This window comes from Asterias rubens, chromosome 9, assembly GCF_902459465.1.
Source record: "Asterias rubens chromosome 9, eAstRub1.3, whole genome shotgun sequence".
Classification (NCBI taxonomy): domain Eukaryota; kingdom Metazoa; phylum Echinodermata; class Asteroidea; order Forcipulatida; family Asteriidae; genus Asterias; species Asterias rubens.
The window spans coordinates 9,451,492-9,478,969 of NC_047070.1; the positions used below are offsets into that span (position 1 = coordinate 9,451,492).

A 27,478-nucleotide genomic window follows, 5' to 3' on the forward strand; every position below is an offset into this window, starting at 1 on the left:
TTTTTTGCGCGTCGGTCGGTGTGTATACGCGCATGTACTAACATTTTACGCGCTGTTAATAATAGCTATGCCAATTGCGTTCGTGGCCGACCCTGCCGGTTTTAAACGGCCGTTTGAGAACTCGTCGCCTATAATTATACTCTTTTATTCCCTTAATAATAACCAATGTTTATTATCGCGTGTCGGGCGCGCAAAATTATCACGCGGAACGCAATTCATAGCTAAAGTAACAGCGCGTAATCTAAGCGCGCGCGCGTAATCACGCGCCCGCGAACACACAACCCACGGGCAGATTCCTCACAAAGTTTTGATTTTAAAGGGAATCAATGTGTGGTGAAGAGGTTTTCAACTAGTGGTTTAATCCCAACGAGGCCTGGTTCGAGACGAAGTCGAGGTAAATTATAAAGAACCAGGCATCGGCGGGTTGAAACCACTAGTTGAAAACCGATTCAACACACTTTGATTCCCATTCATAAATACCTTTTCGGTCAAAAAGTAAAAATAAATGCAAAAATTATAATTGTTCAATCATTTCTTTCAACACAACACCCCTCCAGCTATGAAATGGTAAAGCCCTCCGCCGCCCTCGGGTAAACAACTCCTTATAAGGGAATGCTGTGCGCGTCGCGCGTATCGCGTGATGTGGCACAACTGTTTCAGCCGTTGCTCTTGACCAATAGGAATGAAGAAACTGTCTTATAAGAACAGGTGCAAGCTCGCGTGTCACGCCCATGAACTAACACTTTTTACCGGTCATAAACAAAGCAGGCCTGATACTTCACGGAGGCAACGAAGGCGATTGCCTCCGTGTCCCCTGGTCATTGCCTTGGTGCCCTTGAAATACTCCAGCACAAATTTGCAATTTCAGCATAGGGTGCCCTTTACCAAGAAAAAAATGCCTTGGTGCCCTTGCCCTTTCAAAAACGAAGCATACAGCCCTGACAAAGGTTTATACACACCCACGTGACGCGCTCTCCACCAATAGAAATAGTGAAACTGTCTGAGATATTTATGAATGTTTTTATCAAACCTCGAATTTTTAATGGTTAAAGTGTTTATAACTGTATTTGTTTACGTTTTTTAACAAAAGGGCATTGATGATCTGAATGGGAATAAAAGAGTAGTGACTTGTTCTTAAACGTCCGTTAAAAACCTTGCAGGGTCGTTGCCGTGCGTTGCCGTGCGATTTATCACACGGCCGCCGACCCTGCCGGTTTTAGACGGCCGTTGAAGAACCCGTCGTGAGCCGATGTTTAAACCGTGCTTCAATGCCTACAGTGGCGTGAATCGTAATTCAAATGCTACAGATCGTGCACTGTATTTCACGACCATTAACATACGGAGGGCACTGGAGGGAAATGCATACAACTTCCATCACGTAAAGAAGCGCCCCGTTGTAATTGGCCTGAGTACCGGGGATGACCTCAGGTGCCTCATCCAAACATACAGCTTGCTGCCTCACATGGTTATTGGTGTCTGTCATGAGGTAACCCTTGTATTCCTTTGTCCAGTTGCCAGGACATTCATTCTTGGCGGGAAATAACACCTGAGTGCCCCGACTGGTGAGACGACACACTGCACACGGCACGCTATGATCGTGAAGAACTTCAGCATTTTCATGAGAAAAGGGGTCAACTATCTCGACTTGGTATTCCATTCCATATAGGCGTGAGGTACCTGATTGGATTCCATCTCTGTATGAAGCAGGTACATCTGGATCAGTTGGGAGACAGAAGAGATCCGTGCTTCCTCCCTTTTTGTTATAAAATGCGCCAGCACCATAACCTGTCGAGAAATTACCCCTAAATATTAGCATTTATGTCATAGTGCAGGACTCCTGGAATGCTGTTTGTGAATAATGTAAATATACAGCACACCAACAAAATTGCGAACATAAACGCCAAGTTCGATTAAAGGCAGTGCACACTATTGGTTATTACTCAAAATAATTATTAGCATATAAAACCTTTCTTGGTGACGAGTAATGGGGAGATGTTGATGGTATAAAACATTGTGAGAAACGGCTCCCTCTGAAGTGCCATAGTTTTCGAGAAAGAAGTAATTTTTCACGAATTTGATTTCGAGACCTCAAGTTTAGAACTTGAGGTCTCGAAATCAACCAAAACGCACGCAACTTCTTGTGACAATGGTGTTTTTTTCTTTCCTTATTATCTCGCAAGTTCAATGACCGATTGAGCTCAAATTTTCACAGGTTTGTAATTTTATGCATATGTTGAGATACACCAACTGTGAAGGCTAGTCTTTGACAATTACCAATAGTGTCCACTGCCTTTAATGGGCTTCATTGTAATAACAGAAAAACCTACCTTGATATACGAGCTCTGTGCCTGCCTGGTCTGGGCAAGTGGTTCTTCCCCACCGAATGTATGTCGGTCCTGAAGAACTACGCCCCTGCAATATCATTATTTTACAGAAAAATAATTTATTGCCATGTTATGCATGGGAAATAATGGATGGGATTCAGCTAAGTGATGTTTGAAGCTTTGCATGGTGTGAAAGATTAGAATAATTTATAAATAATAGTAAACTTGCAGTATATACAACCATGTAGTAAATCTCTTTTGAGGGAGTGTCGGCTATGGTTAAAGCCAGTTTGGTCTCGACGCTTCGAACAGTGCTCTCTGTTCGTCTTAGGTCCACAATCGTAGGTAAAAGGCCCGGTCACACAGGCCTCGGTAACGAGTTAACAATGCACGCCCCGATGGTTGAATGAGCGTGGGCATATTCTGCGTGGAACAATAATTTAACCAATAGAATGCGGTTTTTTTGCGTCGTGATCGTTATCGTTTTCATTAACAGCTGCAATGGACCCTTCCCATGAAATAAGTTTATGCTAATTACATTCACGCATGCGTACATACCCGGTTGGTTGGCAAACGCCATGGTGTTGTGCACTGAGCAGAAGCGCAATCGCGTCTGCGTCACGCAGCCATTAGTCGTGTACAAAACAGCGCGATGTTCCCTCATTAAATTGCCAACCAAAACGTTAGTGCGCACGCGCTATGTGCAATTTACATATTATTTCATGGGAAGGGTCTATTAAACCATGTGAACAAAACTTCAAGCTGTTAATCACCTGTTGTCCTTGAGGCCCTTGCTCACCACGTGGTCCTCTGATACCAGATTTTCCTGCAATACCGGATAGTCCTGGCTCACCAGTTTGACCTGGCTCACCAGTTGATCCGCGCTCACCAGTTGGTCCTGGCTCACCACGTGGTCCTCTGATACCAGATTTTCCTGCAATACCGGATAGTCCTGGCTCACCAGTTTGACCTGGCTCACCAGTTGATCCGCGCTCACCAGTTGGTCCTGGCTCACCACGTGGTCCTCTGATACCAGATTTTCCTGCTATACCGGATAGTCCTGGCTCACCAGTTTGACCTGGCTCACCAGTTGATCCGCGCTCACCAGTTGGTCCTGGCTCACCACTTGGTCCTTGTTTACCGGGTGGTCCACGCCCACCAGGAAGTCCTGTTTCACCGGGTGGTCCTGGCTCACCGGGTTGTCCCGGTCCAATGGGTGTAGCGGGTTGTCCCGGGCGGCAGTCCCTTCCATCCCTCCCGTCACGACCGTCTCTGCCATCCTTCCCATCTTTTCCGTCCCGGCAAGTTGAAACTGGAGAGTATAGTCCAAGTGGATCTAAATTATGAAATATAAGGGCAAGGATTCCATCATCGTGAAGAAAAGACCTTAACTATGTCAGGACCGGGTTTCTTGGACTTTACAAAAGTATTTTGTTGTCTCGAAATGGTAGTTACCTCGAAATAAAATTTCAATATTATTCCTAGAAAGGAGTGCCTCTTCTTTGCAAGAGTTGAGTCCGTGCTGTACTACTTCTATCTTTATTATGACTTCACCATAATACATTTGTCACTTGCTTGTGCAGATAATGTGCATAATCTGTAAAAGATAATGTCGAGGGCAGCTCCTTTAACATTAACTGTCCTCCTTCGATTCTTACCAGTTTGGGAAGTATGAAATCCTGATTGAAACGTCATATTCCCCTCAGCATGGCCGTTCTCAGTAGACATATTATGTGGTTCATGATCTCTCCGTATTCGCAGTTGGGCTGTATTCGAAGTCTGACCATTCACTTCGGGAGTAGGAGTGCCTTGTTGCTGAGTGGCGTCGTTTGTGGTGACATGTTTTTCCAAGATAAACAATCGGTCTTCATGTGAAAGTAACTGGCCCTAAATTCGTATAAAACCCAAATATCCCAGATCAACACACACAAATCTACTCCTGGCATATTAATATATACATTGTTTGTTGTTTGATTCGGTATTTTGGAAGCCATATTATCTGAGAGGCAGCCCAGTGGGAATAAGTCAAACTCTTTTGAGATTTGGAAGGAATATAATAGCCTGGGGTCCAAGCTCATATCGTCGTCAACCAGCCTGATTTTGTGGCGTGACGAGGCCCAGCGGTTGCAAGCACTCGACACAACCTGTGGTGGTTTTTTGTTTGGCATGATTGTGTGTGGGTTCGAGTCCCGGTCGTGAGACGTGCGTCCTTGAGCAAGATACTAACACCGTAATGTGTGCCGTTAAAGAACTCGGAACACTTTACATAGTAAGAGGGGTAGCTTATCCCAGTGTTGCTGGTTCACATAATTATCATTCAATTGTTGGCAGGTCTCCTCAGGGTTGCAAGCTACAGTGATTGAGTTCAATTTGTTCATTTTATCCTTTGGTTTCATTAATTAATAACAATAGTATAGCAAATGTCTCGTTCCAGTACTATACCTTAACAGACTGTAGTTCTTCGTGAACATAGAACAGCATCGACCCAACAATAAGTGATGTTATAGTAAGGTTAAGGAGCGTTCCCGCCAAAAACCAACGCCAACCATTTCTGCTAGAGTTCTTCTTCGACCAGATCAGATGGTTTTCAGGCAAGTCATTAGAATCCATGTCTCTTGCTTGATCTCAACAACATACAAGCTGCGTTTAGAACGAGCCTTTTGGTACAACACTGACGCCAACTGAAAACAGTTCTATTAATACAGTGGCGAGGAGTCGCGGGGTCACATGAACTTCGATCCTAAACATGTGCAACATACATTAAAGGCAGTGGATACTTATGATAATTGTGGAAGACAATATCCTCACTTGCTGTATTCCAAGACATGCATGAGAACAGCAAACCTGTGGAATTTGGGACACAATATATTGATCATCAAAGTTGCAAACAAAAACTGATGCTTTCAGATGCTACTATTAAAAGGCTTGTTGCATGAAGCCTTTTCGGAATTTGTTTAGTTTTGTGTGAAAAATTACCACTTTCACAATTACTAGACTACAGAACTTCAACTTGGTCGTTTTGAACACTATATCAAACGTTTTACGGTGCTTCTTACCACGAAGATTTCAATAGCTTTCAATAGCTCATCCGACCACTACGTCGGAACACTAAGCTAATAAAAACAATAAAAATCAAGACGAAATTAATACCTGTTCCGACGGGTCGGAACACTAAGCTAATAAAAACAATAAAAATCAAGACGAAAACAATACCTGTTCCGACGGGTCGGAACAGCTATAATAACACTAATAATAAAAATCAAGACGAAAACAATACCTGTTCCGACGGGTCGGAACAGCTATAATAATACTAATAATAAAAATCTCGACAAAAACAACACCTGTTCCGACGGTATAGGTCGGAACAGCTCATAATTGCTAGGCAGATATTTTCTAAAAGTTTGCCAGTGCATTGCCTTATGATAGCTCTTCAACCAATGTGCGAGTATACTCGATCGACTCAAGATGAGGGAATGATGATGATTACGTGTATACTTTTGACAACTTTAATCTGATACAAAAGTTTAAGTTGAACAATTACAAAATAAAACATACCGTATACGAAAAGAAGCAAAATATTTATTAGAATTACTTTCAATCGGGATGCACAAAGAGAAACAATTGTCTAACCCAAAGAAGTACAAAAGAATTTAAAATTGGTGCATATAGGCATATACATGTACATGTAGGTTGTTCCCATTGATCTCTATTATACTGACAGTATAATGGAGATCAATGGTTGTTCCACAGTCTTCCTTCTTGACAACAACGCTTCTTATTTATAGACGTACTATTCCGTTGTGATCATGACATGACAAGCTTCAAGATATACTAGTTAAGAATAATTGTGTTTATTAAAAGAATGGAAATTATGCTTTTCGTTTTTACAAAAGACTCCGAAAAGGCAAAATTACGGTACAAAGAAATGTAAAAAGTTTTCTTTCGCAGAAAAGAAAAAAAGGGAAGTTGGAGAACCCGGGCATTGATCCCGGTACCTCTCACATGCTAAGCGAGCGCTCTACCATTTGAGCTAGTCCCCCACATGATTATTACCGGTAAATTTAACAATATATCCTATTAATTTTATTTCAAGCTGGTAAACGGTTCATCCGTGTCTGGACACGCAACGATAAACTCTTGAGTACCAGCGAGTCACAAAGCTCTTGATGGTCGATCCCATTCTATAGCATGGGTGTAGCATTGTACATTTTTGTCTACCTTTGAACTTTATTAAAACAATTATGACTGACGTTAACATCCTTTTTGTGCTCTTTCACTGTATATTTTTGGTAAAGCTGCTTAAGCTAATCATATTGTAACCTAAACGTATCAATCACCGGACTATTTATATTTAGCCGACAACGCTTTGTACCTACAAAAAATGGAATCATCCGTTCTTGAGAAGCGCGCCATTTTGGTTTTGTGCTCAATTTTCCCCAAATAGGTCCCCAGATTGTCATCGTTTTGCCTAGATTTAACCTTAAAGAATGAGCGATCTCCATTCTGCTTGTCTAAGGTGTTGCTAAAATCAACCCCAATAAGGTTGTGTCAGAAAATCCAGTGATTCTTGCAAAAATGTATATAAAACAGGTAAGTTCTTAGGTTATTGTCATGTTACAAAAAAATACGATCGAATGTGTTTGTACATGTTTTTACATACGCTTAAACGTTATTTGGTTTGGCATCGCGATGATTCTGAGAACGCACTATTTTAGTATTTATTAAGGGGGATCAGAAAGATCTAAAGCATAACATGGAAATGGAATGGGAATAGCCTATCCATTTCACGAAATTTAATTGGTTTATTTAATTATTGTATCAAACAAACAAGTAGCCCCAATTTTTTATAATTCACGACCATTCAAAAACCAACCACACTCCTGACTCCACAGCACAGACAATAGACATGACAGACCAATCTCATCTCCATCTCCATTTGACCATTGGTTAAGTCAGCAAAAATATCCTGCCGGATACATCAACGCTAAGCTTGCACTTGCAGACATTCAATGATTCTCGGTAATTATTGACACACGAATGTGAATGACAATCATAATCAATGAAATGACAGAAGATTCCTTTCTTAAAATTCTTTATGACAAAGATGTTATTTGTGATTTTTAGTCAAGAAGAAGAGTTTTTAAGACTTGCTCGTTATTTGGAATTTCTTATAAAATTGTTAGGGCCCTATAATTTTATTAAATTTTATTTATTACTTCTACTTCTACTTGTACTTCTACTTGTATACTCGGTAGGGTCCATAAGACAGGACGTGTTAAGCCGAGGGACTACTTGTCCATGATTATTTTTATGCAGTGTCTTTTTTTACTTAACATTTCATTTGACAAATGAATGAAGGCTAGGGAATTATGCAAAACAGCGGTTTGTTTGTGTACTGTGTATCAATTTTCTTTGATTTTGTACATGTTATTATTTAGTTAATTAAGATTAAGTAAGAAACAACCCAAGGTAACAAATGAAATATGCTGACTTCTAATAACATTTTCTTTTATTTAATTTTAAAATCAAAGGTCACCATTCAGGGATTCCGTAGTTACCGGGACCAAACTGTCATAGAACCATTCAGTTCTAAACACAACGTTGTTGGTAAGTTCATATTTAAATAAATCCCACATGTAGTTATCATTAAATAAGTTGTATTTTTATAACCACTTTAAAGGAACACGTTGCCTTGGATCGGTCGAGTTGGTCTTTGAAAAGTGTTTGTAACCGTTTTTTTTATAAAATGCATTTGGGTAGAAAGATGTTGTAAAAGTAGAATACACTGATCCACACAAACATGCCTCGAAATTGCACGGTTTTCCTTTTACCTCGTCAACTAACACGGTCGGGCATTTATGGGAGTCAAATTATTGACTCCCATAGTTGTCCTACCGTAGTAAAAGGAAAACCATGCAATTTCGAGGCAAACTTGTGTGGATCCTTGTTTTCTCCTTTTAAAACATCTTTCCAAACATATGCATTTTATAAAAAAGGGTTACAAACGCTTTTTATAGACCAACTCGTCCGATCCAAGGCAACTTGTTCCTTTAAAGTAAGAATAATATTAATATTTGTAATGCGCACATATCCACCCTGCTGGGTGTTCAAGGCGCAGTATAACCAAAAACAAAACAATAGAAAAACACACACAACATAAATAGTCCTTGAAAACCTGTGACATAAGATAAGTTTTGAGAAGAGATTTGAAATTGGTGGTACAAAGACAAGATCTAAGATTAAGTGGTAGATTAAGTATTAAATAACGTATAGTTTTAAAGGCAGTGGACACTATTGGTAATTACTCAAAAAAATTATTGCCATAAAACCTTTCTTGGTGACGAGTAATAGGGAGAGGTTGATGGTATAAAACATTGTGAGAAACGGCACCCTCTGAAGTGCCATAGTTTTCGAGAAACAAGTAATTTTCCACGAATTTGATTTCGAGACCTCAGATTTAGAATTTCAGGTATCGAAATCAACTATCTAAACGCACACACCTTCGTGTGACAAGGGTGTTTTTTTCTTTCATTCATATCTCGCAAGTTCGATGACCGATTGAGCTCAAATATTCACAGGTTTGTTATTTTATGCATATGTTGAGATACACCAACTGTGAAGACTAGTCTTGGACAATTACCAATAGTGTCCACTGCCTTTATTGATGAAGTACAGAATTAAAACTGTCCATAATACTATGGAGAGAGTGCCATTGAAATCTGTTACTGTTTTTTTTGCAGTTGGACGAAATGGATCAGGAAAGAGCAACTTTTTCTATGGTAAGATAATTTAATAATGTTGGGGTCCAATGGACTCCCACTACCAGTGCAATAGAAACCTATTTTATACTTCAACTGGGAAAATAAATAATAAATAAGTTTTGTTTGGCTGATGACGCAATTGTATCGGTGGTATTCGACTGTGTGACGTGTTCTGGGCTGTTTAGACCTGGGCACGATTTGACAGAGCAGTTTAAGCAGAAAATAAGAAGGATACCAGTTAAAGCAAAATACACATGATGTTGTATTTTGGCTGTTAACCTTAGTCTGGTAAGCAAGACTTTGTTGTGCTTAGCTACTTCTGGTAATCAAGACTTTGTTGTGCTAAGCTACTTCTGGTAATCAAGACTTTGTTGTGCTTAGCTACTTCTGGTAATCAAGACTTTGTTGTGCTTAGCTACTTCTGGTAATCAAGACTTTGTTGTGCTTAGCTACTTCTGGTAATCAAGACTTTGTTGTGCTAAGCTACTTCTGGTAATCAAGACTTTGTTGTGCTTAGCTACTTCTGGTAATCAAGACTTTGTTGTGCTTCTGGTAATCAAGACTTTGTTGTGCTAAGCTACTTCTGGTAATCAAGACTTTGTTGTGCTTAGCTACTTCTGGTAATCAAGACTTTGTTGTGCTTACATGTAGCTACTTCTGGTAATCAAGACTTTGTTGTGCTTAGCTACTTCTGGTAATCAAGACTTTGTTTTGTGCTAAGGTACTTCTGGTAATCAAGACTTTGTTGTGCTTAGCTACTTCTGGTAATCAAGTCTTTGTTGTGCTTAGCTACTTCTGGTAATCAAGACTTTGTTGTGCTTAGCTACTTCTGGTAATCAAGACTTTGTTTTGTGCTAAGGTACTTCTGGTAATCAAGACTTTGTTGTGCTTAGCTACTTCTGGTAATCAAGTCTTTGTTGTGCTTAGCTACTTCTGGTAATCAAGACTTTGTTTTGTGCTAAGGTACTTCTGGTAATCAAGACTTTGTTGTGCTTAGCTACTTCTGGTAATCAAGACTTTGTTGTGCTTAGCTACTTCTGGTAATCAAGACTTTGTTGTGCTTAGCTACTTCTGGTAATCAAGACTTTGTTGTGCTTAGCTACTTCTGGTAATCAAGACTTTGTTGTGCTTAGCTACTTCTGGTAATCAAGACTTTGTTGTGCTTAGCTACTTCTGGTAATCAAGTCTTTGTTGTGCTTAGCTACTTCTGGTAATCAAGACTTTGTTGTGCTTAGCTACTTCTGGTAATCAAGACTTTGTTTTGTGCTAAGGTACTTCTGGTAATCAAGACTTTGTTGTGCTTAGCTACTTCTGGTAATCAAGTCTTTGTTGTGCTTAGCTACTTCTGGTAATCAAGACTTTGTTTTGTGCTAAGGTACTTCTGGTAATCAAGACTTTGTTGTGCTTAGCTACTTCTGGTAATCAAGACTTTGTTTTGTGCTAAGGTACTTCTGGTAATCAATACTTTGTTGTGCTTAGCTACTTCTGGTAATCAAGACTTTGTTGTGCTTAGCTACTTCTGGTAATCAAGACTTTGTTGTGCTTAGCTACTTCTGGTAATCAAGACTTTGTTGTGCTTAGCTACTTCTGGTAATCAAGACTTTGTTGTGCTTAGCTACTTCTGGTAATCAAGACTTTGTTTTGTGCTAAGGTACTTCTGGTAATCAAGACTTTGTTGTGCTTAGATACTTCTGGTAATCAAGACTTTGTTGTGCTTAGCTACTTCTGGTAATCAAGACTTTGTTGTGCTTAGCTACTTCTGGTAATCAAGACTTTGTTGTGCTTAGCTACTTCTGGTAATCAAGACTTTGTTGTGCTTAGCTACTTCTGGTAATCAAGACTTTGTTGTGCTTAGCTACTTCTGGTAATCAAGACTTTGTTGTGCTTAGCTACTTCTGGTAATCAAGACTTTGTTGTGCTTAGCTACTTCTGGTAATCAAGACTTTGTTGTGCTTAGCTACTTCTGGTAATCAAGACTTTGTTGTGCTAAGCTACTTCTGGTAATCAAGACTTTGTTGTGCTTAGCTACTTCTGGTAATCATGACTTTGTTGTGCTTAGCTACTATTTGTGCTTTTAAAAGCAGCTCATGAAATTGGTCCCTGGCCTGAAGATTTTCATAATTGATCATAAAATGTCGTTGTACCCACAGTTAATTATCTTAAAATTAAACGACGGTTGACAAATAATATTGTTGCTCAAATCTTGTTGTTTAACAGCCATTCAGTTCGTCCTTAGTGATGAGTTCAATAACCTCCGACCCGAGCAGCGTCAGTCTCTCCTCCATGAGGGTACTGGTCCGAGGGTCATCTCTGCCTTTGTGGAAATCGTCTTTGACAACTCAGATAACAGAATTCCTGTAAGTATGTTGCTTTTGTTTAGCGTACCTTGGCCAAGGTCTCGCGGTTACCCATCTTAAATTCTAGTGGACTGTGGCTAAGTCATCGATTCTAGTCTTGGTTCCAAGACTATGGTGTTAGCGCATACACACAACCAACATTCAGATCTATGTAATTCGCAAACATCATACTTTTGATTTACAAAACGGTATATTATCAAGTATTTCCCAAAGTTAACCTTGAGGAGTGTACCGATTTTTACCTACTCCTACCTAAAGTGACACGTTCTAAATCAAGTACTGTACCCATTTGATACCCAAGTAAATTTATACCCAACCCCAAGGGTAGCTATATTGCACTTAGATTTATTGACTATTCATATATAAAGTGTTATTCTTGTATTGCAATTTCACCACAGATCGAAAAAGAGGAAGTAACTTTACGCCGTGTGATTGGCTCGAAAAAAGATCAGTATTTTCTGGACAAGAAAATGGTCACGTAAGTCTCATCTTCACCTTGTACTTGGGCACCCACTCATCCAAAAAGAACTCTTAATGTCTGCTACCTGAATACTAATTCAAAATATTTTGTTTAAGTTACGTTTTTCTGGTATTGAATTTTAGTCATACCCAAAACAATCCCCGAACTGTTACCCTTTGGCCTAGTAAGAAGCCCCATTAAAAAGCTTGGGCAATATCACGTTATTATTTGAAAACGAGATACCTGTTCGTAAACAATTACGATATAATAAATCATATCGATTGATTGTAATTGCAATATTGATAAATTGCAGTTTCGATGAAGTATCGCGATGCCTTTTTCTTATTGAGAGGATCTTGCAACAACAAGGGGCTGTTTCAGAACAGAAAGTCAAAGACCCAACAGCAAGTTTCCCCAATTGATCACAACTTGACCAGGTATCTTTGAAAAGACCAACTTCAAAGCCTTAAACGTGGCGGGTGCCACAGAAAGCGTAGTTGTGCCAAGCATTTTAAACCCTTTAGCACGCACGCAACATTAAACATAATGTCACACGCTCCTTAGTGCGCCAGGAAAATTCAATCGATTTCCATCCCCTATCCAGAAATCGTCGGATAACTGTTGGTGTGATTATTTTCTTGTGTTACAAGTTGAGTTTATTTTGTAGAGGATGAAATTATCTTCTGGATGATTTTCACAGTTGCTTTGTTTGTCTCACAAAGTTCAAGCTTTCAGGTTGGAAACATAAGAGAGATCAACAAAAAATTTGAAAACATTGTTTGCGTATCAAGTGAAGGTTTGTTTACGTGGAAAGTTGTGCACACAAGTTTTCTCAACTTTACTGTTGTCTGACAGGAAAACAAAGCTACGAAAAGTGGTTGAAAATAATCACAACATACCTTGAGAAATGAAAATGAATGCCTCTATTATCAACAGATACCTTCTGTACCTTAAAATCTTTTGTAAAATCCTCTCAAATTGCGGTATAACGTATGTAAAAGCACCAGAAAGTTTTACGTGAAACAAGCGGGAGACTGCCATTACTGTGTACATGCGCGCGTAGTACGTGGTACATCCCCTATACGGTCCGTCTACACAGAGAAAACGTACGGCTCCACACAGTGAAAAAGCACCCACTCATACATGCATTGTTTGATAGTGAAATGACTTTCGACTTTTGAACCTTACGTCATTTTTTCTTTTGTGGACCATGTGCTATTTTTAGACTGTTGTCATCTTGAGATCGCGCTCTATCTACGGCTGTTTGCTGCGTTATAATCGCATATGTAAAACTCAAAGTACACCATGTCAAACTGCGCGGGCGCGTGCGGGCGGTATGCGTGGTCATCAGAGGGGGCCTCCGGGCATTATGCGGGCTAAAGGGTTAACATGTTGGAGAAAGAACCCCAAAAAGGTTTCTTACCTCAATCCTGTTGTAGCTTACCTGCAAAGAGTGCCTCCATTTAGGTAAAGATGAAATTGGACGATTTGGCTTTTTTCTTTTGGTGTAGGAAAACTGATGTGATGAACCTTTTGGAGAGTGCAGGATTCTCTCGCAGCAACCCTTACTACATTGTCAAGCAGGGAAAGGTTAGTAGGAACAACACAAATTAGAAGTTTCCCCACTGACAATTTTCCAAGATCCTGTCTTGTACTTCCACAAACAATCGCTAGAAATTTTGAAGAGATTTTGTTTCAACATCTTATAGTAAAGAGGGATTAGAATGCATTTCATGGGAAATTGTTTCTATGAGTTTTATAAAAAAAGCACCGGCTTCATTGTATACAGGTTTTTCAAGAAGGAAGTATTATAGATTATTATCCAACCAAACCCATCAAAATCTAACGGCAATTTTTGTTGGATTTTGTTGGACTGAGGACTGCACTAGTAAACTGATTACGCTTTACATGGGATCAGGCATACCACCATCAGAGTCCAACAGTTTGGGTGTTGAGTTACTGTATGGTGTAGGACTGAGGACTGCACTAGTAAACTGATTACGCTTTACATGGGATCAGGCATACCACCATAATCAGAGTCCAATAGTTAGAGTGTTGAGTTACTGTATGGTGTTGGACTGAGGACTGCACTAGTAAACTGATTACACTTTACATGGGATCAGGCATACCACCATCAGAGTCCAATAGTTAGAGTGTTGGGTTACTGTATGGTGTTGGACTGAGGACTGCACTAGTAAACTGATCATGCTTTACATGGGATCAGGCATACCACCATCAGAGTCCAATAGTTAGAGTGTTGGGTTACTGTATGGTGTTGGACTGAGGACTGCACTAGTAAACTGATTATGCTTAACATGGGATCAGGCATACCACCATCAGAGTCCAACAGTTTGGGTGTTGAGTTACTGTATGGTGTTGGACTGAGGACTGCACTAGTAAACTGATTACACTTTACATGGGATCAGGCATACCACCATCAGAGTCCAATAGTTAGAGTGTTGGGTTACTGTATGGTGTTGGACTGAGGACTGCACTAGTAAACTGATCATGCTTTACATGGGATCAGGCATACCACCATCAGAGTCCAATAGTTAGAGTGTTGGGTTACTGTATGGTGTTGGACTGAGGACTGCACTAGTAAACTGATTATGCTTAACATGGGATCAGGCATACCACCATCAGAGTCCAACAGTTTGGGTGTTGAGTTACTGTATGGTGTTGGACTGAGGACTGCACTTGTAAACTGATTACACTTTACATGGGATCAGGCATACCACCATCAGAGTCCAATAGTTAGAGTGTTGGGTTACTGTATGGTGTTGGACTGAGGACTGCACTAGTAAACTGATTATGCTTAACATGGGATCAGGCATACCACCATCAGAGTCCAACAGTTTGGGTGTTGAGTTACTGTATGGTGTTGGACTGAGGACTGCACTTGTAAACTGATTACACTTTACATGGGATCAGGCATACCACCATCAGAGTCCAATAGTTTGGGTGTTGAGTTACTGTATGGTGTTGGGTTTTACTTTTTTTTTTGAGTGATGAAGGATCCTACTATACTTTAGGGAGTGACATGGGATGAAGAAGTCTGTTCCCTTTGACCTACCTTTCCATATCACCAAACGGTGCCCAATTTCATGGAGCTGCTTAACACAAACAATAGCTAAACAAAACAAAGGTACGCTTACCAGAATAAGGACACACACCAAACTACCATGTCATAAGTATAACTTTTGACTGGTATCCTGCTCATTTCTGCCGCGCAGAAAATTGTTAAGCAATATTTTCTGCTTAAGCAGCTCTGCTAATTTGGCAGAATAAGGATACCAACCAAACAACCATGTCACAAGTATAACTTTTGACTGGTATCCTGCTCATTTCTGCCGAGCAGAAAATTGTTAAGCAATATTTTCTGCTTTTGTTGTGAGCAGCTCTGCTCAATTGGGCCTAGTCTCCTGGCCACACATCCATTCAAGAACGATCCAAGCTTCAGCATCTGAATATTTCCAAGTGTGAGATTTTTTATTTTCTGTCCGGTTTTTAGATTAACCAAATGGCAACGGCTCCTGACTCTCAGCGATTGAAGCTTCTACGAGAGGTGGCTGGTACCCGTGTCTACGATGATCGCAAAGCGGAAAGTCAAACCATACTTAAAGAAACAGGTCACTCATTTTTGGTTTCTTAACATTGTCTTGAATTTTGCACAGCAAAGTAGCAAAGTGTTTCAGCATTTTGGAGTGGATTTTTTATTGGTAATCGGGTCATATTCTTGGGTCACCGGTCGTCACAATTATGTTTCACAGGCAGGCCTAGAATTTCATCTTTGAAAGGGCAAGGCCATTTTCACTTTGAAAGGGGCACTTCCATTGAAAAATCTTTAAGTCTGTGTGAATCTTTTGAAAGGCACCAAGGCCAAGACCAGGGCAACGGAGGTTTATTTTTGCACAAAGAAATATTTTTTTTACGATTGTTCCAAATGTGCCCTTTGTTTTGTTCTTTATAAATACATGAGTGTATAAGCCACAGGAATTTTTTAGAGAGTCAAAGAGTATAGTAACAATTGCATAATGATAAAAAAAACATATCATTGTGAATTTGTTGTTTGTTTACAGAGGGAAAACGTGAGAAAATTGAAGATCTTCTTAAGTACATCGAGGAACGTCTTCAAACTCTGGAAGAAGAGAAGGAAGAATTGAAACAATACCAGAAATGGGACAAAATGAGAAGGTGAGAAAAACCCACAAAATATGCTGGGAATATTTCCTGTCTCCAGTAGACTGTGCAGGTCTTGCATAAATTTGAAGCCATTAAAGTGTGCAAGTTGTTTCCCTCATGCATTAAAGCAATGTACGTCGGACCAAAGTGGTCCCAAAATTTTCAAATACGAACGAGACGTGCACTATCTATTAAGATACCACTGCATCGGACGAAACCTGAATTTAAATTTAGCTATTGCTTTGTCAGTTTGGCAAATTTTTCAATCTTTCAGATAACTTGTTCTTTCTTTCATGGTTAATTGTGCAAGTGCAACCACAAAAATCATTTCCAGCAAAATACGTTGATACAACTGCATTGGACAGACACTGAATTTAAATTAAGCTATTTTGTTGTCAATTCGGCAAATGTTCCAATCATCCATTTACTATATCTCAGAATCAACACTACTCCCAAAAGAAGTTACTTTTGTTTTTAACCTTAAAGCCATTGGACCCTTTCGGTACAGAAAAAAAAATAAAAGTTCACAGATTTACAAATAACTTACAGGGTTTACAGAAGGTAGTGGTGAAAGACTTCTCTTGAAATACAGTAAACCAATATCAATTCTCGATTGAGAATAACGGATTTATTTTAAACACATGTCATGACACGGCGAAACGTGCGGATACAAGGGTGGGTTTTCCTGTTATTTTCTCCCGACTCCGATGACCGATTGAGCCTAAATTTTCAAGTTGTGATACACGAAGTGTGGGCCTTGGACAATGATGTTTACCAAAAGGGTCCACTGGCTTTAAACCTAATCTGTTCTAACCTTACGTTTCCTTGTTTAGTTGCACAGCAAAGTTCATCATTTAGTCAATGTATTTTCCTGTGTTAAGAAATCAAGTATTTTGGGGTCGGCACTTATTTTTTACATAAAGCAAGACAGTTCACTAAGAACAACTCTACCTGGCAAGTAGATACACACATGGTGTTAACCGCAAACCAAATATACATTGATACCTCACCATGCAATGCCTCAAATCCTATATACATATGCCTTGATAACAAAAGTTGAGAATGTTGAGTCGTGCAGTCTGCAGATATGTACAGCATTTGTGTTGCACCAAGAGTACATTCTGGCCCACTTTCATGGACATGCTTACATCAGAATACTTGGCTTAAGGACTGTTGGGCATGTAAGGTGTCGTAAGCGCTTAAGCAGTTAAAAGTTGTATCGGAAATTGCGTGCAGTCTTGCGTGCAGATGTTACATTTATGGTGAAATTGCGTGCAGTGTTGCGTGCAGATGTTACATTTATGGTGAAACTGAGTTAAAATATAAAAAAGGTACTTAATTCATAAATGGTAAGAGTGAGCATTTTGTCCTACCTATTTCCATTATGTTCTCATGGATAAGTTCCTGTAAAACTAATCGTTAATTTCTGTTATTTTCCTAGGTCTCTTGAGTACACCATTCACAACCAGGAACTGACTGACACAAGAAAAAAGCTTGACGAGGTAACAGAAATTGCCTTCTATCTTGTTTTAACAAACTTGAGTCAGTTGTAGGTCCTCTATACATGAACTGTCATGGTTCTCTAGACCTGGAAGAAACGGTGGATAATCTTATAGAAGACAAGTGTAATGGTTTGATCGGGCGTTTGGTCATTTTAATTTTTGAGCGGCCACATTCATAGGAAATGTTTGAAGTCAATGGGAGTGTTTTGAAGGAGCACCAAGGCCAAGAGTAGGGGGCAGTAGAGGCCAAGACACAAGGGGCACCAAGGCTAAGACCAGGGGCACTAAGACCAGGGGCAGCATAGGCCAACAGTTGCATCCATGTTTCTACAGGCCTGATTGGTGGCTTTTAAAAGTGTGAAAAATATGACCATGATATTTACAAACTTCTTTTTTTTTTATGGGGGGGGGGGGGGGGTAGAGTTTTTGTTATGTTTGACTTTTTAGGAATTTTTCTTTTGCATAATATTTATTTTTGTTATGGTATACAAATCTGTCATTACGCTTTCTTTTACTCATCCACTAGCTTGCCAACAAACGCGAGAACAGCGGTGAGGTCACCAAGACACTGAGAGACGCTCAAGAAGAGGCTTCCAAAAGAATCAAGGTAAGAAACTCCCTCCTTCTTGGAGTTTGTTTTCTGAATCTTATGTGCATTATATAGTCCAGTATTCTTATAGAAACACCGCACCAATTTTTTTTTTTTGTTAGAGAAGGCAATGAAGAAGAAATTTCAGTTTTAGACATGGAAGGAATACCCCTCAAGGGCAAACCCACGCATAGGTAAGGCTCCGGTAGGGGCTCGAACCATGGTCCACACAGGCGAGGACATATTCCACAGAGCCAACATGACTGTTTTGTTTGTCAATAAAATATGTTTTGGGGTTGGTTTTTTTTCTGTCTTGAGTGTTTGCTTCTCTTACCCCATCCTGTATATAATAATAATAATAATAATAATAGCAGGTATTTGTAATGCGCCAAATCAATCTTTACAGATGTTCACAAGGCGCAAGCAGAGACAATGTAAACACAACAACACATGTACATATCCAGTGAATGCTAAACAAACAATAATAATAACACCATATAAAAACAACAACAATGGGAAGAAATCAGAGGAGGGAGACCACGACCAGACCTGCAGCATTGAACCAAAGAAAGTCCCGCCAAAGCCGGTCTCTCTATGACAAGAACGTGCAGGCCAAGCCGAGCGATACCGGGCACACACTCAAACATAATATGAAAGATCAAAAAAGCAAAGTAACAATATTAGGGCAAACATACAAAAATTGTACAATGGAAAGCAACAACAACTATGCATTTAAGAAATACATCTTGAACAGGTGAGTTTTCAGGGCAACTTTGAACTTGTGTACATCGGAAATATTACGAATAATTGGAGGGCGTTCGTTCCAGAGAGAAGAGCTTTTATATACTTAATTTTTTTTATATGAATGCCAGAAAACATTACTTCAATTGTTGACATTGTCTCAAAAACAATATTTTTTACATTGATTGTGAGGGTAAAATTGTCATCTTTGATCTCCACAGCAACTTAACAAAGAGCTTCGGGAGTTGAAAGGACGCGTCCGATCGGCCAATGAGGAACGAGACCAGCTTCTGAATGAAAGACAAGAGCTGTTCAAGCGACGTGCTAAACTTGAGCTGGCCGTTAAGGATTTGCAGGAGGAGGTGAATGGAGACATGGATGCAAAGGTAGGTTGTTCATGATGAAAAAGCAGTTCAAAAGATTTAACAAATAATTTTCAAATTACACATATGAAAGTATAAGTTACTTTTTGTATTATTATACAGAATGGCGTGTCCTTGCCGAGTGGGTAAGAGCATTGGAATCGAAGGTCTGGTGTTTATGATCAGTAGAGTGTAGGTTCTAGTCCCAGTCAAGACACTTGTATATACCGTATTGAATAACCCCTTTGCTGCTATGAAAGTCGCCATCTTGTAGATCAAACCGTATGCGCGTCTAAACGCGTACATTAAAGAAACACGCAGCACGCAGCTTTCCCGCTTCGATTTCTACGGCACAACAAGCAGACGCCATCTTGTAGGGCAGATATTTGAACGGTGACGTCATATTCAATACGGTCTATTCTTGAGCGAGATACTTAACCATAACTGCTTTGCTCTTCAGATGGGATATTATACGTCCCTGTACTAGGATTGTGCACGTTGAAGACTCCAGAACACTTACTGTGAAAGAGTGGGGGTTAACCCCAGTGTTTCTGGTTCACATTAGCAAACTTGTTTACAGGTTTGCTCAAGCTTCCGAGCTACAGTGATTAAAGGAACACGTTGCCTTGAATCGGACGAGTTGGTCTATAAAAAGCGATTATAACTGTTTGTTATAAAATGCATATGGGTAAACAAATGTTTTAAAAGTAGAATACAATGATTCACACAAATTTTCTAAAATTACACGGTCGGCCATTTATGGGAGTCAAACATTTGACTCCCACAAATGGCCGACTGTGTTAGTCGACGAGGTAAAAGGGAAACCACGCAATTTCGAGGCATATTTGTGTGGATCAAAACATCTTTCCAACCATATGCATTTTATAACAAATGGTTACAGACGCTTTTCAAAGACCAACTCGACCGATTCAAGGCAACGTGTTCCTTTAAGATCACTTATAAGGCATCCTTGGTTTCATTACCAGATGTATAATAATGATAATAATATCAGCAATATTTGAAAGACATTATTATATTTATGTTTTGGTTTTTTGTTTGTTCCAGAGTCGTATTGGAGATCAGCTGGAGAAGCTGGACAGTACAATCCAACAAAAACAGACAGAGTTAGAATCCATCATGCCACGATATGAAGAGTTAAAGAAAGAGGAAGAACGTTGCACTGCCAGGTAAGACAGTTCCGATGTGCTGCTTGATCGCAATCAGCGTTGGAATGTATCTTAGTCTATTTCCTCATTACAAGAAGGAGCAGGGCCCAATTTCACAGAGCTGCTAAGCACAAAAATTTGCTTAACATGAAAACTTTGCCTTGATAAAAACAGGATTACCAACCAAATTTCCATGTGATTTTCAGGATAAGCAAACAACAGCTGAATACCAGTAACAAGCAATATGCAACAAACATAAATTTGGTGGGTTATCCTGTTTTTATCAAGGAAGACATTTCGTGCTAAGCAAATTTGTGTGCTTAGCAGCTCTATGAATTGGGCCCAGATAGTTGGTCTGTTGGTATATGAATATTTGTTGATGGGCAAGCTGTGTAGTGCATAGGACTCGAGTGCTGGTGGCTAAGTCATCAGCAGCCGATTTCACGAAACGCTAGGATTACATCCTAACTCGAGTTAGGACGAGTTCTCATCCTAACTTAGGTTGGGTTCAATGCGTCCTACGTATTTGGATTCCGAACTGAACCCATCCTAAGTCCGAAGATTAATCCTAAGTTAGGAAGAGTTTGGTGAAATCGACGACAGGATGTTGGTTTGGATCCTGGTCATGACACTTGTGTCCTTGACAAAACACTTACCTTCAATTGGTTCTCATCACCTACGGGTAAATGGATACATGTGAGGGCAGAGATGGTTCTTGTAATTGATTTCTATAGGTGGGTTACATATTTGGCAGCACCGGCTGTATACTCGAAAGGGAGCCAAAAAGACCAAGTTGCTCTGCAATATAAAAATACACGCAAAGGACAAGGAAACAATGAAAACAATACCAAAAGAACACAAAACAAGATAAAAATACAAAATATTACACAGACTACATAATTACCCCACAATAAAATCACAACATTTGAATTGGCAGATTTGGTATTCACTTTTTTCATTTGGGCATTCTTGTTTTCATTACTAGAAATGTATAATGATGAAAGAACCCACAAAAACGACATAGTAATAATAATAATAATAATAATAAACCTATTTATAACGGGCCTTTTTCAACGGATACAAAGCGCCAGGAACACAGGGGCAAACCCCTTTTCTTTTCGATAAGTGCATGCACTGGGTTCTTTTACACGCGTTACACAACACATGGGACCAACGGCTTTACGTCCTATCCGAAGGACGAAGCAATGGATAAGTGTCTTTCTTAAGGACACAAGTGTCACTGCTGGGGATTCAGAAACACCAGAGTTTGAATTCGGTGCTCTTAACCTCTCGATCATGACTCTTCCGACATGAGATATAGGCAAATTTTTTCACCAGCCATAATCCAACAGATGGTTTTTGATGAGTTGTCTGTTTTCCTTTTCCAGGCTGCAAGTTTGTGAGCAGCGACGAACTGAGCTGTTTGCCAAACAGGGTCGAGGGAATCAATTCACAACCCGCGACGATCGAGACAAATGGATCAGGAAAGAACTCAAGTCTCTTAACAAGGCAATCAAGGATAAGGATGAACAGGTACGTCTTCATTTTCAACTATTTTTTCACTACTGTTTACATTCTTCAAAGTCAATGGGTGCAAACCGAGATTGATCGTGCCACGGCAGTTTCCTCCCTGTGAGGGGGGTACCTTGTTTACTCTCCGACAGGGCGCTTGCAGCGGACACTGTGGTCCACGCAAGACCGGTGCTACCGCCCACACTTCAAGGAGGAATGTGTTGGAGAAGGGGTTTCTGTACCCCTGCTGGAGATTTCCCGTTTGGATTCCATCAAAGCTCGACCCTTGATGACACCTGCAGCCATTAACTCTTGCGGGGAGAAGTAATAGTTACTTTCCTCACACGGCTGCTGGTTGTCGCTCTCGCACTGTGGTTCAAACCTGGGCCCAATTTCATATAGCTGCTAAGCACACAAATTTGCTTAGCATGAAATTACTTCCTTGCTAAAACCCGGATTACCAACCAAATTTCCATTTGTTGCATACTGCTTGTTACTGGTATCAGCTGTTGTTTGCTTATAAATCCTTAAAATTATGAGGAAATTTGGTTGGTAATCCTGTTTTTATTAAGGAAGGAATTTCATGCTTAGCAAATTTTTGTGCTTGGCGGCTCTATGAAAATGGGCCCTAGGCACCGTAAGTGTTTCTGCGTACACCATGGGGATTACTATATCTGTGCTCACGATCCTCAGGCAGACGAGAAAGTTCTGGAAGAAAATGGCACCCAGGGAGACAACTTATGACATTTTAGGAACCGTATGAATATGGAGACATACATATGTCGGTTTTCATGTCCTGTAGTTACATGGGGCCCCGGTGGCCTCTTTTGCCCCTGGTGGCCTCTGTTGCCCCTGGTGGCCTCTGTTGCCCCTGGTGGCCTCTGTTGCCCCTGGTGGCCTCTGTTGCCCCTGGTGGCCTCTGTTGCCCCTGGTGGCCTCTTTTGCCCCTGGTGGCCTCTTTTGCCCCTGGTGGCCTCTTTTGCCCCTGGTGGCCTCTGTTGCCCCTGGTGGCCTCTGTTGCCCCTGGTGGCCTCTGTTGCCCCTGGTGGCCTCTGTTGCCCCTGGTGGCCTCTGTTGCCCCTGGTCTTGGCATTGGTGCCCTTTTAAAAGTTTTCCATTGACTTAGGATTACCCAGTGTAAGTGCCCATTGCTAAATGAAAATGGCCTCGCCCTTTCGATGATGAAATTTCATGCCTGGTTTCCTCAAGTCTTAAAGCCATTGGACCCTTTCGGTAAACAGTATTGTCCAAGGCCCACACTTCGTGTATCACAACTTATATATAAAGTAACAAACCTGTGAAAATTTAGGCTCAATCGGTCACCGGAGTCGGGAGAAAATAACAGGAAAACCTAGTCTTGTATCCGCATGTTTCACTGTGTAATGACATGTGTTTAAAATAAATCCGTAATTCTCGATATCGAGAATTGATATTGTTTAACTGTTTTCTCAAAAAGTAAAGCATTTCATGGAATAATATTTTAAGAGAAGTCTATCACCACTACCTTCTGTAAACCCTGTAAGTTATTTGTAAATCTGTGAACTTTTTTTTTTTCTGTACCGAAAGGGTCCAAGGCTTTAATACCTTTGATGAGCATGTGATTGTCCAAAGTATCCTAATCGACAGATTCCCTGCTGATTTATGTTTAAATCTGTCTGGTAATAAAACCAACGGAGCTTTAAAATACAATGTTTTGGCTAGTAACCTATTTTCGTTTGTTATCCATTGTGCAGCATTTCAAAAAGTTTCATCAAATCTAAGCTCAAAGCCATTGGACACTTTCTGAACATAACAAAAATTTAACTTACAGGGTTTACAGAAGGTAATGGTGAAAGACTTTCCTTGAAATATTATTCCATGAAATGCTTTACTTTTGAGAAAACATTGAAACAGTTATCAATTCTCGATATCGCGAATTACGGATTTATTTTAAACACATGTCATGACACGGCAAATCATGCGGAAACAAGGGTGTGTTTTCCCGTTATTTTCTCCCGACTCCGATGATCGATTGAGCCTAAATTTTCAAAGGTTTGTTATTTTATACATTAGATGTGATACACGAAGTGTGGGCCTTTGGACAATACTGTTTACCGATGTTGTGCGATTGCTTTAAATACATCACAACTAGACAAATATACAAAATGAAAGGGGAGTCATAAAAACAAGACAAGGTGCACGAAGTTTGTCCTCAGCTGCGCAGAGGACATCCATCCAACACCTCTGACTGGTGACTATGAAACTGCTGCCCAAGTCTACATTTGATTTCAAGAGAGTTGACAATTTTATTTTTTCTGAATACCTCTTCAGATATCTCGTCAGCGAGATGACATTGCCTCGGACATGAAGAAGAACGAAGACCTGGAAGCCCGTATGGCTAAACTAAACATCGACATAGAACAGATGAAAGATTCTGTGGATTTGTCCAATCGGAGCCACTACGACCAGAAGAAGCGCAAAGATGAGCTGCAGAATGAGAGGAAGTATGTAAACAGTGTTTGGTACTGCTTTTTATCTTGAAGAATTTAATTGATACAGGATAATGCTAGGGTCGGGACATTTTACCGTTATAAATGCAAAAACAATTGTTTGCATACAAACTTACTTGGTAACGAGCAATGGTGAGCTCCCTCTGAAGTAACTTTGTTTGTGAAGAAAAGTTAATTTCTCAATCAATAATAAAAGACTTCAGATTGAGAATCTTTTCACTGTGAAGTAATGTGGTTATGAAAAAATAGTTCAGTTTCCATCTTCCCTAATTTGAGTCTGACAAACCTTGCTGTCAGATGCGAGTCCAAATTTGGATTTGTCTTCCTCGTCGTGGACAAAACTGCTCCAGATTTTTCGGCGATATCTCAAAACGTGCCCACCTTTGAAATGAAATTTTCCTCTGGCTAGTTTATCTACATTTATAAGGATTGAACCAAAAGGAATGCTAAAATAAACCACATGTACACTTTGCCTCAAACCGGTTAATTTTTGTTCTATCTTCTCTTTTTCCCTCATAGCTCCTTGTGGAGACAGGAGAACAGCATCCAGCAGGAGATTGCGACCACTAAAGAGGAACTACACAAGAAAGAGCAGACGTTAAGATCCATGACAGGAAAGGTATGGTCCTCAGTAGAGAATGTTTTTATTACTGCCAATATTCATCAATGGGGATCTGGTCCAATTAATAGCAGTGAACATCTCCAGGAACTGAAAAACTTCTCCCTCCTTGGGAGGACAGATTCTTTGTTTCTGGACCGTCTCTGGAGCCACATAAGATTAAAAAGATTATTTCTGTACCATCCGCCCAGGTAATAGTTAATAAGCAAGACAGTTTATTTAGCAAGACAGTTTATTTCAGAACTGAGAAGTCTCCCAAACACCCGAACAATCTACTCCGCGGTAGTAGAATATAGAAAGACAGTTCTCTAAGAACAAACTCAACCTGGCAAGTAGATACAGACACCGCAAACCAAATATGTATTGATACCTCACCATGCAATGCCTCAAATCCTATAATAAGAACGTCACAAATAATAATTATAATAATAATAATAATAACAACAATAATTAGTTGTTATACAGCGCATTGGGTGAAGAGAAGCAATTAAGAGTAAAGTATCTTGCTCAAGGACACAAGTGTCGTGACCGGGACTCAAACCACCAGAACTTGAATTTGATGCTCTAAACTCTTTGATCACTCTGTCAAAAAATCTCTCAAAAACACCTGCTGTCAAAAGCATATTGTTAAACATGTTTTCTCTATTTTGTTAGCACCTTGTTGATGGAGGTGTGTGCTTTGCAAGACTTTGCTACATGTATGTATTATGTATTATTGATTATAGTGTACCAATATTTTAATCGATATGACAGGCTGTACTGCGCGGCATTGACAGCATCAAGAGAGTCTTGGACCTGTTCAGATCGAAGGGCATGACTAAGGAGCTAGAAGGTTACCATGGTGTACTGATAGAGAACTTCCAATGTGCTTCCCGGTTTAATACCTGTACGGAGGTCACTGCCGGCAGCAGGTGAGTTATTATCAAAAAAACAGCCAATCAGTTTTGAATATCTGAACTTGTAATATCGATCAGCTTTTATATTGGAAATCTCGGTATTGACCCTTGCATCGTCGTTACATGTGGCTACTATAGGCATAGTGTATCCATCATTAGAAGAACGACAGTTGATGGTATGGAATGATCAAACAGTAGGAGGGTTGACTTGGTCAATACTTTCTTGATATTGACAGGAGGGTTGACAGTAGGAGGGTTGACTGGGAGGGTTGACTGGGTCGATTCTTGCTCGATATTGACAGGAGGGTTGACAGTAGGAGGGTTGACTGGGAGGGTTGACTGGGTCGATACTTTCTTGATATTGACTGAAGGGTTGACAGTAGGAGGGTTGACTGGGAGGGTTGACTGGGTCGATACTTCCTTGATATTGACTGGAGGGTTGACAGTAGGAGGGTTGACTGGGAGGGTTGACTTGGTCGATACTTTCTTGATATTGACAGGAGGGTTGACAGTAGGAGGGTTGACTGGGTTGATACTTTCTTGATATTGACAGGAGGGTTGACAGTAGGAGGGTTGACTGGGAGGGTTGACTGGGTCGATACTTTCTCGATATTGACAGGAGGGTTGACAGTAGGAGGGTTGACTGGGTCGATACTTTCTTGATATTAACTGGAGGGTTGACAGTAGGAGGGTTGACTGGGAGGGTTGACTGGGAGGGTTGACTGGGAGGCTTGACTGGGAGGGTTGACTTGGTCGATACTTTCTTGATATTAACTGGAGGGTTGACAGTAGGAGGGTTGACTGGGAGGGTTGACTGGGTCGATACTTTCTTGATATTGACAGGAGGGTTGACAGTAGGAGGGTTGACTGGGAGGGTTGACTGGGAGGGTTGACTTGGTCGATACTTTCTTGATATCGACAGGAGGGTTGACAGTGTACTCTGTAGCTTCACTCAGTACATTATACAATTGTTGTATGCTGTGACGGGGTCCATGGCGTTTTGTACACCCGAGGAAAAAAATGGCAACCGAAGCAAAGTCGAGGGTGCCATTTGCCACCGAGGGTGTACAAAACCCATGGACCCCAGTCACAGCGTGCAACAATTGTTTTGTTATACCTTGGTAACATGATTATTCCTCATCTCAAAGTTCTGTTGTCATCTTCAAACATTAATTACGACGAGTATGCAAAGTTTAATAGCAAACGAACAGTCATACAGTTGTTCACTTGAGAAACCATTCTTCACTGTTCCCTCGAACCCGCGGCTGTTTCGTACTAAGCGCTGGAAATCGACCAACGCTGGGAACATTCAAGGTGATGTACACCGGTTAACATCACTCATGTTGGTGCCGCGATGTGCAGCCGTGGTAAATGCGTATTTGTTGCACGGCACACTTCACAGTTTGTTATAACAAGATATATTGTAGGCTGTCATAGTTTGTATACCATTCAGAACCATAGGAGACGGCATTGAATGGTCAGACAAGAGAAGTGTTTTTCATCTTAATTACAATCTTA

The 27,478-nt window shown here is 40.3% G+C and overlaps 2 protein-coding genes across 2 annotated transcripts in view; one reads left to right on the forward strand and one right to left on the reverse strand.

Annotated features, from left to right (window-relative positions):
* Nucleotides 1-410: 410 nt before the first annotated feature.
* Nucleotides 411-4,981, reverse strand: LOC117294950 (short-chain collagen C4-like). The gene is made up of 6 exons (XM_033777506.1): nucleotides 4,767-4,981; nucleotides 3,983-4,211; nucleotides 3,098-3,660; nucleotides 2,328-2,412; nucleotides 1,293-1,785; nucleotides 411-447 (listed from the first exon to the last, which is right to left on the reverse strand). Exons 1-5 carry the CDS (start codon nucleotides 4,932-4,934, stop codon nucleotides 1,295-1,297), a joined length of 1,536 nt encoding a protein of 511 aa, XP_033633397.1. The 5' UTR covers nucleotides 4,935-4,981; the 3' UTR covers nucleotides 411-447; nucleotides 1,293-1,294.
* Nucleotides 4,982-6,732: 1,751 nt separating this feature from the next.
* Nucleotides 6,733-27,478, forward strand: part of LOC117294782 (structural maintenance of chromosomes protein 3-like) — a 37,608-nt gene continuing 16,862 nt past the window's right edge. Inside the window, exons 1-16 of the mRNA XM_033777301.1 lie at nucleotides 6,733-6,914; nucleotides 7,856-7,931; nucleotides 9,065-9,103; nucleotides 11,303-11,442; nucleotides 11,841-11,920; nucleotides 13,414-13,492; nucleotides 15,414-15,531; nucleotides 15,982-16,096; nucleotides 17,526-17,586; nucleotides 18,113-18,193; nucleotides 19,138-19,302; nucleotides 20,344-20,465; nucleotides 21,833-21,977; nucleotides 24,267-24,439; nucleotides 24,965-25,064; nucleotides 25,818-25,975. Of these exons, the coding sequence (XP_033633192.1) occupies nucleotides 6,900-6,914; nucleotides 7,856-7,931; nucleotides 9,065-9,103; nucleotides 11,303-11,442; nucleotides 11,841-11,920; nucleotides 13,414-13,492; nucleotides 15,414-15,531; nucleotides 15,982-16,096; nucleotides 17,526-17,586; nucleotides 18,113-18,193; nucleotides 19,138-19,302; nucleotides 20,344-20,465; nucleotides 21,833-21,977; nucleotides 24,267-24,439; nucleotides 24,965-25,064; nucleotides 25,818-25,975 (1,667 nt within the window). The 5' untranslated portion in view covers nucleotides 6,733-6,899. The remainder of the gene's footprint in view (nucleotides 6,915-7,855; nucleotides 7,932-9,064; nucleotides 9,104-11,302; nucleotides 11,443-11,840; nucleotides 11,921-13,413; nucleotides 13,493-15,413; nucleotides 15,532-15,981; nucleotides 16,097-17,525; nucleotides 17,587-18,112; nucleotides 18,194-19,137; nucleotides 19,303-20,343; nucleotides 20,466-21,832; nucleotides 21,978-24,266; nucleotides 24,440-24,964; nucleotides 25,065-25,817; nucleotides 25,976-27,478) is intronic.

Excerpts from the sequence above, each read along its gene's own strand:
- LOC117294950 (XM_033777506.1), bottom strand. The coding sequence starts at position 4,934 with ATGGATTCTAATGACTTGCCTGAAAACCATCTGATCTGGTCGAAGAAG. Across the intron at positions 3,661-3,982 it reads ATTTCATACTTCCCAAACTG|ATCCACTTGGACTATACTCT; the intron begins GTAAGAATCGAA and ends TTCATAATTTAG. Across the intron at positions 1,786-2,327 it reads CACAGAGCTCGTATATCAAG|GTTATGGTGCTGGCGCATTT; the intron begins GTAGGTTTTTCT and ends ATTTCTCGACAG.